Here is a 13,352-nt window from a genome sequence, read left to right as displayed (position 1 = left end):
ACAGGGACAGGGTGACATCCCCCGCCTGCCATTCTTTCCTTCATAGAGCCCTGTGCCCAGCACCCATTTTGGCTCCATTACGCCTGTCTGATAGTGTCGTTATCACTCGTGTTACGCCTGCCAATATCCTTCCTGTTATACCACCTGTCATCCCTGTCCTCACTCTGTCTCAGTAACATCCCCTCTGTTATCACTCACGCCTAGGACCTACCAGAGCAAACACATCTAAAGAACCCTACCATAACCTTAATGACAAGGCCGCCACCTCCACTGTGTATCGGGGTGTGTGCGTACGAGCGCGTCCTCCTGAGCCAGTGTTGCAGATTGTGTTACCATCACCAGTTAATAACAACCACATAAGGATGTGTGTGTGTGTGTGTGTGTGTTAACGATATCTACCTGTCTGTCTTCTTCTGACAGCTCCAGGTGCTCCTTGCTGGAGGTGGAGCTGTTATCATCCTCGTCAGAGCTGTGGACTTCCTCCTCAGAGTGAGCATCGTCCAATCCATGCCAGCCCCTGCAGGCAAAACAGGAAGTCCCGGTCAACGCATTATCCTCATGGTTATCAGCGTGTTTGTGAGCGCTTATACATACAGTATGTATATGCAAGCATACCACGTACACACACTTCTGAATGGACTTTTTAATGTTTTATGGGAACAGTAATTGGTACCATGTCTCTATAGCCATGGGACTAGGATGATCACCAGCCTGAAGCACGGATGTCAATACTTTGTCCACAGCTGTACTCAGGTAAACATAGTTGCCATGAAGACTCCACAGCCAGCCTCTCTGCTGGCAGCAGGGCACCAGTCTGCTCTTCAGTCAGCTGATACAGGTCTGTCTGCTGAGTGGCACAAGTAGCAACATGTGTTTGTGCCACTAATGTTTTCATCTTGGCTTCACAGCCTTTCCAGGAGATGTTATCACCGCTGGATTTTGAACCAAACAAACTCAAAGTACTGTCTACTTTCTAATCTGGAGGACTCATAAGATACTGTCACTCTCTTTATTTTGATGACTTTGTCTGTCCCCTTCCCTCTCTCTCAGCTACCCCTCTTTCCCTCTACGCTTGTCTCTTCCCTACCCCCATCTACCCCCATTTTCCTCTTTTCTCCCATTCTTTCACTCTCTCTTTGACTTCCATTCTCACTCCATAGACAGGCCTTCCTGCACACTGGGTCAGGCACAGAGCGCCTCTTGTTTACTGCCTGAGGCTAGTTACATAAACTAAGCAGGCTGAGATGCTTGGGAAATACTACAGATTCACGACACACATACACACTCTTTCAAACAACCACAACGGCACACACATACACACATGCTTGCAAGCACACAAATGCAAGCATCTTTCAAATGATGAAACACACATAAACAGGGGCAAAAATCACACAGTGAAAGATAAACACTAATATTATCCAACTGGAGTACCAGATCTGGGCAGCTAGATATATGTGGAACTGTTGCATACTGCTCTTTACTGCTGAACTCCTGAGTCAAATATTTCCCTTCACCTGCCCTTTTTTATACTTGTCCAGTAATCCGATTGACCTGCCTTTATCTCATGGCCCCAGAGTGGCTTAACAAAATACTGGTTTGAGCACGCACGTGCACTTCACACACACAACTGCACACACAGAACTGCCTTTTGATATATGAGGTAAACACACACACAAGAACACTTGAATGAGGATGTGATTACAGTGAGTTGGGAGTAGGGTTGCAAAGGGCCGGAAACTTCCGGTAAATTTCAGAACATTTTCCATGGAAAAGTTAAGCACGGGAATTTTGCTTAAATTCATCAAAAAAGTCAGCTTATATCAGTGAACCTTTTTGTGGGATACACATAAGGCAATTCTAGGTCTTGTGGCATATTTTGGTTAAACTATTCCCAATTCAATGGAATTGCAACCCTCTGTGTCACGTCCTGACCAGTAAAAGGGGTTATTTGTTATTATAGTTTGGTCAGGGTGTCACGTTCTGACCAGGAAAGGGGTTATTTGTTATTATAGTTTGGTCAGGACGTGGCAGGGGGGTATTTGTTTTATGTGGTTCGGGGTGTGTGTTTATGTAGAGGGGTGTTTGTTTAGAGTATTCCGGGGTTTTGGTCTATGTTCCATGTTAGTGTATTTCTATGTTCAGTCTAGTCTGTCTATTTCTATGTTTAGTTAATTGGGATTAGGCCTTCAATTGGAGGCAGCTGTTCCTCGTTGCCTCTGATTGAAGGTCCTTTGTATAGGGGTGTGTTTGTCATGGGAATTGTGGGAGGTTGTTTGTGCATTACTGTGTGTTCGTGTGGTTTCTTGTTTTGTATTTTTAGTGTTCTTTATTAAAAGTTAAAATGAGCACTCAACCCGCTGCGCCTTGGTCCACTTCCTATGATGACCGTTACACAGGGCGTGGCAGGGGGTGTTTGTTTTATGTGTTTCGGGGTTCTTTGGTTAATGTTTTATGTTAGTATATTTCTATGTTCGTTCTAGTTTTTCTATTTCTATGTTTAGTTTATTGGGTTGACCTTCAATTGGAAGCAGCTGTTCCTCGTTGCCTCTAATTGAAGGTCCTATTTAGTAGGGGTGTTTTTTCATGGGTTTTTGTGGGTAGTTGTTCCAAGTGTAGGTGTGTGCCTCACAGGACTGTTTTTTCATCGTTGTTTTGTATTAAGTGTTTATTTTGGTTTTCTTCTAAATAAAGATGAGTATTCACATTCCCGCTGCGCCTTGGTCCCATCCTTACGACGAACCTGACACTCTGCATGCACCGTGCATTCTTCCATCACATGTACAGCTGATTCTAAAGATCTTTCACACTAATGAAATGCTATTGAGCCCACACTACTACACTGTCTGAGCCAAGAACTACATGCTTTCTGGTAAGTTTTTATTACAATACTGGGTGGGGTGAATATATTTTATATGACATACATGATTTTTTGTTAACTAGTAAATAGTAGCTTACAGCAAAGTGTGTTTAAATCATTTATAACTTGTTAACAATTTCTGCTAGTTAGTTTTTGCTACCATGTGGGGTTTAGCTTGCTTGAGCCTGCTAACTGAAGAGCGTTAATTCACGTTTCCATACATGTTTCATTTATCTTACAAAGGAGTTGTTTAATCTAACTGCTTAACAATCTGTATTTTTTTTTTTTTTTTTTTTTCCCCTAATCTTTACAGAAAATGCCACGGGCACTATCTGATGTGTGGATACATTTCACTGCAGCTAATGTAGAAGGAAAAGCTGTGTACATTTTCAAATACTGTGCCAAATCATATGTGAAGAATGCAACAAAGATGCAGAATCATCTGGCCAAGTGCATAAAGTTCCCTCAGCACTCACAACAAGCAACCTCTGACAAAAGTCCCTCTACTTCTATTCGAGGTGAAAATGATTAATCAGACACCTTATCGATATCAACAGCTCACGGTCCTTCTGGAATCAGAAGTTTTTTGACTCAATGGAGAAACGTAGTCCGAGAAATGCTGATGAATGTCTTGCTCGAGCTGTGTATGCAACTGGTTCACCTCTGATGCTCACAGGCAATGTGTATTGGAAGAGATTTCTGAATGTTCTTCGCCCAGCATACACCCCTCCAACCAGACATGCTTTATCTACTCATTTGCTGGATGCAGAGTTCAACAGAGTTCAAGTGAAGGTCAGGTAAATCATAGAGAAAGCAGACTGTATTGCAATCATCTCTGATGGGCGGTCGAATGTTCGTGGGCAAGGAATAATTAACTACATCATCTCCACCCCTCAACCAGTATTCTACAAGAGCACAGACACAAGGCACAACAGACACATCGGTCTCTACATTGCAGATGAGCTGAAGGCAGTCATCAATGACCTTGGACCACAAAAGGTATTTGCACTGGTGACAGACAATGCTGTGAATATGAAGGCTGCTTGGTCTAAAGTGGAGGAGTCCTACCCTCACATCACACCCATTGGCTGTGCTGCTCATGCATTGAATCTGCTCCTCAAGGACACCATGGCACTGAAAACAATGGATACACTCTACAAGAGAGCCAAGGAAACGGTTAGGTATGTGAAGGGTCATCAAGTTATAGCAGCAATCTACCTCACCAAGCAAAGTGAGAAGAATAAGAGCACCACATTGAAGCTGCCCAGCAACACCTGTTGGGGTGGTGTTGTCATCATGTTTGAAAGTCTCCTCGAGGGGAAGGAGTCTCCAAGACAGCCTGCTGATATGGACAGCCCCATCAAGAGGATCCTCCTGGATGATGTATTTTGGGAGAGTGGTAAGCAGCCAGAAACTCCTGAAACCTATAGCAGTAGCCATTGCACGGATTGAGGGAGACGATGCCATCCTGTCTGATGTTCAGACTCTGCTTGCAGATGTAAGAGAAGAAATCCATACTGCCCTGCCCATTTCACTGTTGCTCCAAGCAGAGGAAACTGCAGTTCTGAAATACATCAAAAAGCTTGACGACTTCTGCCTGAAGCCCATACACGCCGCAGCGTACATGTTGAACCCCAAGAGCATCCTGTCTGGTGCAGAGATGAACAAGGCCTATGGTGTCATCACTACCGTGTTTCGCCACCTTGGCCTGGATGAGGGCAAGGTTCTTGGCAGTCTGGCGAAGTACACTTCCAAGCAAGGGCTATGGGATGGAGATGCAATATGGCGGTCGTGCCAACATATCTCATCAGCCAGAAGGAACTTTGTGGATCTGAAGCTCTTTCCCCTGTTGCCTCCATCATCCTCCAAATCCCACCAACATCAGCCGCTTCAGGGCGCAACTGGTCCTTGTTTGGAAACACACACCAAAGCATGCAACAGGATGACCAATACAAGGGTTGAAAAATTGGTGGCCATCCGGGCGAATTTGAGGCTTTTTGAGCCTGACAACAAGCCATCCTCAATAAGGTTGGAAAGTGACAGAGAAGATGAGGCCTCAGAGTCTGATGTTCAAGAGGTGGACATTGAGGATGTCCAGGGAGAAGACATGGAAGCCTGAGAGGAAGACAACCAAAGCTTTAGTTTCTAGACTATCATTTCACAGATGTATGTTAAACGTTTTTGGGAGATGCGATGAATCATTGGGGATCATTCAATATTCCCTTTTGTTGTTCAGTGAAATCATCCCATGTGAAGAGTCAACTCAATTAATTAAACTTGAATTCGTAACTACATTTTAATTACATTTTTTCTAATGGAAGGATTTCATCATTTGCAATTATGTCTACTTATAAGGTAAAAGGTTTATGTTTCTGTCTCCATATGATATGGTAAATATATCCAATGCAAAAAACATCTACATTTAAGTGGTATTATATTAATTTGCATATGTTTCCATGAATTCCCATATATTTCCGTTAATTCCCATGGAAGGTTTCCACCTCTGAATATTCCCAAAAATGTGCAAACCAAGTCGGGAGGCCTGACTCTTGTTAGCAAGGACCGTGTCCATTCACTCATCCACACAGACAAATATTTTAGCGTCCAATACAGTAGCAAAATATTAAATTACGTTGAGTCATTCAAAAAGGGGTTCACTGAGAATAGGAGAGAGAGATGGGAGAGAGAGACGGCAGAAAGGGAACAGGAGAGATATGGGAGAGGGACAGGGACAGATGAGAAAGCGAGAGCAAGGGAGTGGGAGGGAGGGAGAAGGAGAGAGAGAGAGGCTTGTGGTTGCTGGAGGTTTATTTTCCCTGTTCAGAGTGCAGTGTGGCGTTTCTGCGATTTTCAGACATTTCCTGCTCTGGCCACTGAAAATAACCCACAGGAAAACAGTCCAACCTGCTGCACATCAATGCTCTATTCACAGCCTGGATGGCTAACACTGAAGCTAACTCTCACACTCGTACAAGCACAGCCTGCTAATGCTAACGCTCACACAAACACAGCATGTTGGTCTACGTTGTAAATACGATGTAACAATGGGTATAGTACACGCAATGTAGTTACATTGTACCTGACATGGTCTTACCACCATGTAAATGCATAGTTTTAGCACCAAAGTGGGACCAAGACTGTAAAGTGAAAACTAACTCTCACACAAGCACAATCTGGGCACTGGCCTAAATACTAAAATACTTTGAGTCTCACTGTGACACAGCACACATACACACACACAAACACACAAATAGAAACCACTAAACACAGTACACACACCCTTGGCATTGTTCTAGGTTCAAAATCAAAACATTTACTGTAAATTGCTCGAGTCTCTCTTCCAAGGAAATCTCATTAAAGCTCATTAAAAGTGACACATCTATGACTGTCGTGGTACATTAACACTGCGGTAACAATAAGTATCATGATGTAATAACTGAGTTATTTACTGTAGGCAACTAATGACCAAAGGATCATGATCAGCTCTGTAACTCTGGATTCGTTGAAACCTAAGTCGCCCATGACACACGAGAGGCACTATGCAATCAGACAACAAAATGACAGACACATTCTGTTGAAACCTGACCCAGACCCTTTGTGTGTGTAGACAGAGGAAGAAAGAATTCCCACTCACACGCACAGTCGCACACACACACCACACACGCGCGCGCACAAACACACACTGTGACACACATGCTGTACCTCTCATAGTCAATGGAATGGGGTCGCTTATAGTCGCAGTGGCTCTCGTATGGATCCTGCACCTCGTAGACGTCTGAGTCACTGTGTCTGTGTGTGCTTGGGTCCAGACTGTGTGTGAGCGGCCAGCCCAGCCGTGCGCTGAGGAAAGGCAGGTTCATGTACTCCGGTATCTCCTCATACAGAGGAACATTTTCATACTCCACCGACCCCTCTCCATCCCCGCCAGACACCCCCGCGCTGCCGTCGGACTGGTCCACCATCCCTGTCCGTCCGTCCGGCTCCACGCTGGTACAATCCAGAGACTCGCCGCTTCTGGCCAGTAACCGTGGCAACATCCTGACAGACAACCGCAGCTCCAGAAGCTTCCGGAAGGAAAGGCTCCTCTTGGTGCCGTCGGCGCGGGCCAGCAGGTCAGCCGAGGAGAAGGACTGGGCCCTCTGTTTCCCCCCCAGCAGAGCTGCTTTCCCCTGGGGGGCCCCTCGGCCGCTACCGCCGCTGCTGTGTCTGGAGGAGCTCTGCCTGCTGAAGAAGGGCCTTGGGAAGCGCCAGGCTGGTTTCTCCTGTGGGGTGGCAGGCAGTTCCCTCATGGGGGTGTTGGCGTGGTGCGGAGGAGGTGGAGGGGGGGTGATGGACGGGGGGGCACCCGCTGGCAGGCTGTGTCTCTGGGGCTTCCTGGGCGGGGCCCTGGGTGACCCCCCCTCTTCCGCCGAGCTGGCCTTCATTGTCATGCCGACAGGGGGCGGGCGGCAGCTGAGCTTGATCTGTTTGGGCAGGCTCCGGGTGATGGGGTAGCGCTCAAAGTCTCCGTACCCGTCCTCAACTGCTTCTTCCTTCTCCTCCTCTTCCTCCCCTCCTCCTCCTCTTCTCTCTGAGGTCAGAGCGTTAAGCTCAGGCTGAGAGAGCAAGTCCAGAGAGTGGGAGGTGTTTCGGTTGAGGGAGGCTCTGTGGAGGCGGGGGGAGAGGGACTTCTGTCTCGGTGGAGGCACTGGGTGAGGCTCCTCTTCAGCTTCAGGGTCCTGGGAGGGTGAGGGACTGTCATACACTCCCTGGGTGTGTTCTTCCTTCTCTGAGGTGAGACATCTCCCCCCACTCCCCTCAGTCTCCCCCACCTCTCCCGCCTGTGTGCGGTTCTTTGTCTCCCCCTCATGGGTGCTGGCCTCCAGGCCGTCCTGCCTTACCAGGGCTGGCTTACGGGGCTTACGTGGCAGCGGCACGGGCAGGGGCTTACTGGGGGCGGCAGGGAACGAGAGGTCAGTGGGTAGCCTGGGTATTCTGGAACACTGTGTACTATTGTCTGTTTGGGAGGGGGTGCTGTCAGGCTCACTGTCCACCTGGGAGGGGGCGAGGGTGGGGGGTAAAATGTGTGGGGGGGTGCGGGTGGGTGGAACTATCTGAGAGGGGGTGCGGGCGGGGGGGACTGTCTGTGGGGGGGTGCGAATAGGGGAGACTTCCAGTGGGAGGATGAGGGGAGTGGGAATGGTGTCGGTCTCATTGCAGTCTGTATTACAGCTGTCACTAGATGTCTGTTCTGCATTAGAAGCTTTAGTCTCAGTCTGTGTAAGTGTCTCTGCCACCTCAAGAACATTACATGACTGGTCCCCTGACCCAGTCTGATACTGCTGACCCTCCTGTCCTTTCTGGTTCCTCTGTCTCTCCTCTTTGTTCCCCTGCAGTTTCTCCTCATCCCTGCTCCCCTCTCCATCCCTCTGCCCCTCCTGTCTCTGGGGTTTGTCCTTGAGCCTGAGATGGAGGGTGTTGGTCACTCCTCCGCTCTTCTTACTGTCTCCGTTCTCTGTTTTACACGGCCGATTGGCTACCAGCGTTCCAGTGCTTTCCGTGGCATTCCCGTTTGGCCAGGAGCTGAGCGTATCGCTCCCGACCTCTGTAACGTTCCCGTTCCCTAGTCGTTTACATTGGGAGCAGTCCTGGAGTCCACAGGTGCACGTAGGAATGATGTAGTCCGAGTCGCGCAGGATGGGCTGCGACAGGATCCCGTTTCTGGAGTTGAGGAAGGAGAGGCTGTCGTCCCCAGCCCCGCTGCACTCCTGGGATGGGGTTTGGGATGCTCTGGGTCTGGGGGGTGGGGGAGAAGCCGGGGCTGGAGGGGCGGAGGGTTTGGAGAGGCATGGTTTGGGCGCCACGGCAGGTTTGGCTCTCTTTAGCGCGGCAAGGGAGGGTTGGGTAAAAAGGGGGGAGGGTTGGGAAGGCTGGGAGAGGAGAAGATCAGGTTTGGGAGCGATGGGAGGAGGCGAGAGCTTCACCGAGGGGGCGAGTTTGGGTTTGGGAGCCACTGGCGGCTTCTTCACACCTGTAGAGAATTAGAGAAAGAGGAAGAGTGAGGAGTAGACATTAGACAATGCTGGGGAGGGGGGCTGCTAAAAACACACACGTCACAGGAGGCAAAGAAAGAAGTGACCCTTTAACCTTTATGGCTGCTTAAAGGCACAAACAGGAGGCAAAAAGCAAAACAGAGCACATTCCACTGCCCTGCTGTAATGCATGCACTGCCCTGGATATCCCTTGAACACCCCCCACCACCTCATCGACACATACCAACCAGCCAGCAGCAGCACAGAGACACCTCGTGGGGTAAGAGGGGACAGGGCAAGGGTCAGAGGATCAACCCCTAGAGGTCAATGGGATTTTTAGCTCACTAATGAAAGAACCAAATGATTCCTGTACTCATATATCCAATCATGAGCCTGACCAAAACAGTCAGCCGTAATGGTTCACTGTGTTCTGTCTGTACAGAAAAGCTGAAAAATCTAAAAAACGAACTATAACCTAAGCGACATCACATCTCCCTCAAATAAAACACTTTGACGGTAATGCAGTTACTGTGTGAATGTGTCTCTAAGCGGGCACCACACACGCCCGTGGCAGGTTGAGCCTGCACCACATGGATAACTGGATTATGAATACAGACCTCTGCATTGAATATGAGACACTCGTTCCTGCATTGAAGGTCCTTCAATATCAGGTGAAGAATGACGACCCTCATGATGGTTATGAAACACTACAGCACCACACCTCTCCTCCTAAGGTGTTAGCAATCATCAGTGGTAGACAAATGTTACATACATGATAATCTATGCCATTGCCAAGAGTTCTCTTAATATACAGTTAATCCACTGATTCCCTAATATATGGATGCACAAGTCACTGAGGGCAGCTGTCTTACTTTGTTTTTGTCCTACTAGGCCTACGTAATAGATCAGATGAATGAGGCTAATGCCATTGATTTCCCAGAAAGTGCACACACCTGGATTATATCCTAAATAAGTTGCTGATTAAAAGTGAGGAAAGAGCCTGGCTACTGCAAATCCTCTGAGGTTGCAGAGCTTTACAGGCAGCTCTCCAGAAAGGAGGATTCCTCACGAAACTAGAACAAATAATATCCTGATTTTTTTCTCTCCACAAAATGGAATTCATAGAAGGGTCCTTTGGAGGAAGTTTTATTGACATATATTTGGCATTTGTATCTTAAAACATAATAGGTAAATAATTGATTGAAGACATTTTGGCCTTACCCAGGCCTCCTTTAAGACTCCATAGTGTTTCATCAGTAGGCGCTACAAAGTAAAAGTTTGTGTCATATGAAGCTTTACCGCTTGCTCTGTGATATGAATAGTATTTTGATTTTAACAACACATTTCTTACATACATTTATGAATATTGCAAAATATAAACATGAATATTGAAAATATACAATGTTTGATTTGGCACATTTTTCAATATATTGTTGAACATAATATTCTCTGCTAGTTTTATACTTATGGCCCATTTTATACAGAGAAATTGGCTTAGTAGGCAATGTAACCAATTACAGCCCTCCCTTTACTTGTATCATTGCAAATCTTGCAAATCACATTTTGAATCCATTTTCACATTCACTCTGTTGGTAATGCTTAGAAATTGGATCATTCTGCATAACTCTAAAAGTAGCAGAGATCCTATTCTGGAACTTTGATATGCAGGTAAAGTATATTATGTTCAACAATATATTGAAACATTTGCCAAATCAAGTGTACATTTTCAAAATGAATGTTTAATTTTTCTATATTTATAAATGTACAGTAACAGTCAAAAGTATGAAAACACCTACTCATTCAAGGGTTTTTCTTTATTTTTACATTGTAGAATAATAGTGAAGACATCAAAACTATGAAATAACACATGGAATCATGTAGCAACCAAAAAGGTGTTAAACAAATCAAGATATATTTTATATTTGAGATTCTTCAAAGTAGCCACCCTTTGCCTTGATGACAGCTTTGCACGCTCTTGGCATTCTCTCAACCAGCTTCATGAGGAATGCTTTTTCAACATTGTTGAAGGAGTTCCCACATATGCTGAGCACTTGTTGGCTGCTTTTCCTTCACTCTGAGGTCCAACTCATCCAAAACCATCTCAATTGGGTTGAGGTTGGGTGATTGGGGAGGCCAGGTCATCTGATGCAGCACTCCATCACTCTCCTTGGTCAAATAGCCTTTACACAGCCTGGAGGTGTGTTTTGGGTCATAGTCCTGTTGAAAAACAAATGATAGTCCCATTAAGCCCAAACCAGATGGGATGGCATATCGCTGCAGAATGCTGTGGTAGCCATGCTGGTTAAGTGTGCCTTGAACTCTAAATAAATCACTGACAGTGTCACCAGCAAAGCACCCCAACACCATCACACCTCCTCCATGCTTCATGGTGGGAACCACACATGCGGAGATCAAAGCATTCACCTACTCTGCGTCTTACAAAGACACGGCAGTTGGATTTAACACTTGGACTCATCAGACCAAAGGACAGATTTCCACCTGTCTAATGTTCATTGCTCGTGTTTCTTGGCCCAAGCAAGTCTCTTCTTATTATTGGTGTCCTTTCGTAGTGGTTTCTTTGCAGAAATTCAACCATGAAGGCCTGATTCATACAGTCTCATCTGAACAGTTGATGTTGAGATGTGTCAGTTACTTGAACTCTGTGAAGCATTTATTTGGGCTGCGATCTGAGGTGCAGTTAACTCTAATGAACTTATTCTCTGCAGCAGAGGTAACTCTGGGTCATCCATTCCTGTGGCGGTCCTCATGAGAGCCAGTTTCATCATATCGCTTGATGGTTTTTGCGACTGCACTTGAAGAAACTTTCAAAGTTTTTGAAATTTTCCGGATTGACCTTCATGTGTTAAAGTAACGATGGACTGTAGTTTCTCTTTGCTTATTTGAGCTGTTCTTGCCATAATATGGACTTGGTCTTTTACCAAATAGGGATCTTCTGTATACAACCCCTACCTTGTCACAACACAACTGATTGGCTCAAACGCATTAAGAAGGAAAGAAATTCCACAAATTAACTTTTAACAAGGCACACCTGTTAATTTAAATGCATTCCAGGTGACTACCACATGAAGCTGGTTGAGAGAATGCCAAGAGTGTGCAAAGCTGTGGCTACTTTGAAGAATTTGTTTAACACATTTTTGATTACTACATGATTCCATATGTGTTATTTCATAGTTTTGATGTCTTCACTATTATTCTACAATGTAGAAAATAGTAAAAATAAAGAAAACCCTGGAATGAGTAGGTGTGTCCAAACTTTTGATTGGTACTGTATGTAAGAAATGTGTTATTGAAATCAAAAGACTACTAATATTACAGAGCAAGCCGTAAAGCTTCATATGACACCAACTTTTGCTAAATTGCACTTACAGATGAAACATTATTGAGTCTTAAAGGATAAGGGGGAAAAATACATTTTGGCTAAGGTCAAAAAGTCACAAATATTCCAACTTCAATTAATTTTTTCTCAATAATGCTTTAAGATACAAATGTCAAATATACGTCAACAATTATATGGATTACATTTCGTGAAAATCCCTCAAATCGTCGTATATATTTTATTTTGTTCTAGTTTGGTGAGGAATCACCGAACAGTCTTCTAGCTTGGTATTTCGCTATTAACGTTTCTGTTTTTTCAGACCGTAGGTTCTGTGAATTGTGGGAGAACCATTGGGTTGACTGGAGTTTTCTGGCTTGTTTATTTTCGGTGGAGAAAATGTGTTCTCAGCTTCAATGGCACCAACCCAAGTAGAACCCGTGTCACCTCGCTGCATGCGTCCTCCTTGTCCTCGTCTGTTCACTCTGGTTCAAAATGTTATCGAATCTTTTGCTGAGTACGACCTGAACGATTTCATTGCACTGACTGATTCTGAAGTTGGCTGTGTGTGTGTTGTGAAATATGTGCGTCCTATATGCTATCCATAATGAGATGGCCAAAAGGATATGGCCCCGTTTTCTCCTCGACTGGGCTGGATCAGGGCTGCTGACTGACCGGGCGAGTGCTACACCACGAGAAGCGGAAGCCTGAATGACCGTCTAGCTACTCTTGGAAAAAAATCTGTAAACTTCAGTGCCAAATCCCCTTTGCCTCAACGTATTGAAAAGTCGTCGGTTTAGTGGTTGACAATCGCTGCTTTAAGTTACATAACCATGTTTGAAAGTTTGGAAAAAATCAATTGCGAGTCTCACTGTATCAAAACAGGACAGATGTTACACAAAGGAGCTGAATGTATCTGCCCTCTCATACACACTCTCTTTCTCTCTTCACATTTGGCTGATGCATCAATTGTGTTGCATGTACTCTTGTTGGATTATTCTAACCAGAATGACTGTTCTCCCTAAATCATGAGCGGGTGAAAACTGCTCATCTTTGCCACTACGTCTTCGGAGAGGTAACGTTATCATTATGAAAAACAGTCATTACAACTTAATAACCTGGAAAAAGCTGAGATATGTTTCTGCAAAAG

At 45.4% G+C, this 13,352-nt stretch overlaps 1 protein-coding gene across 1 annotated transcript in view; it reads right to left on the bottom strand.

The window, feature by feature from the left end:
• Nucleotides 1-13,352, bottom strand: part of LOC115197966 (FYVE, RhoGEF and PH domain-containing protein 6) — a 31,381-nt gene that overhangs the window by 17,600 nt on the left and 429 nt on the right. Inside the window, exons 2-3 of the mRNA XM_029759632.1 lie at nt 6,560-8,867; nt 400-517 (exon numbers count right to left, since the gene is read on the bottom strand). Of these exons, the coding sequence (XP_029615492.1) occupies nt 400-517; nt 6,560-8,867 (2,426 nt within the window). The remainder of the gene's footprint in view (nt 1-399; nt 518-6,559; nt 8,868-13,352) is intronic.

This window comes from Salmo trutta, chromosome 8, assembly GCF_901001165.1.
Source record: "Salmo trutta chromosome 8, fSalTru1.1, whole genome shotgun sequence".
Taxonomy (NCBI): domain Eukaryota; kingdom Metazoa; phylum Chordata; class Actinopteri; order Salmoniformes; family Salmonidae; genus Salmo; species Salmo trutta.
This window is presented reverse-complemented; position numbering and strand designations above follow the sequence as displayed.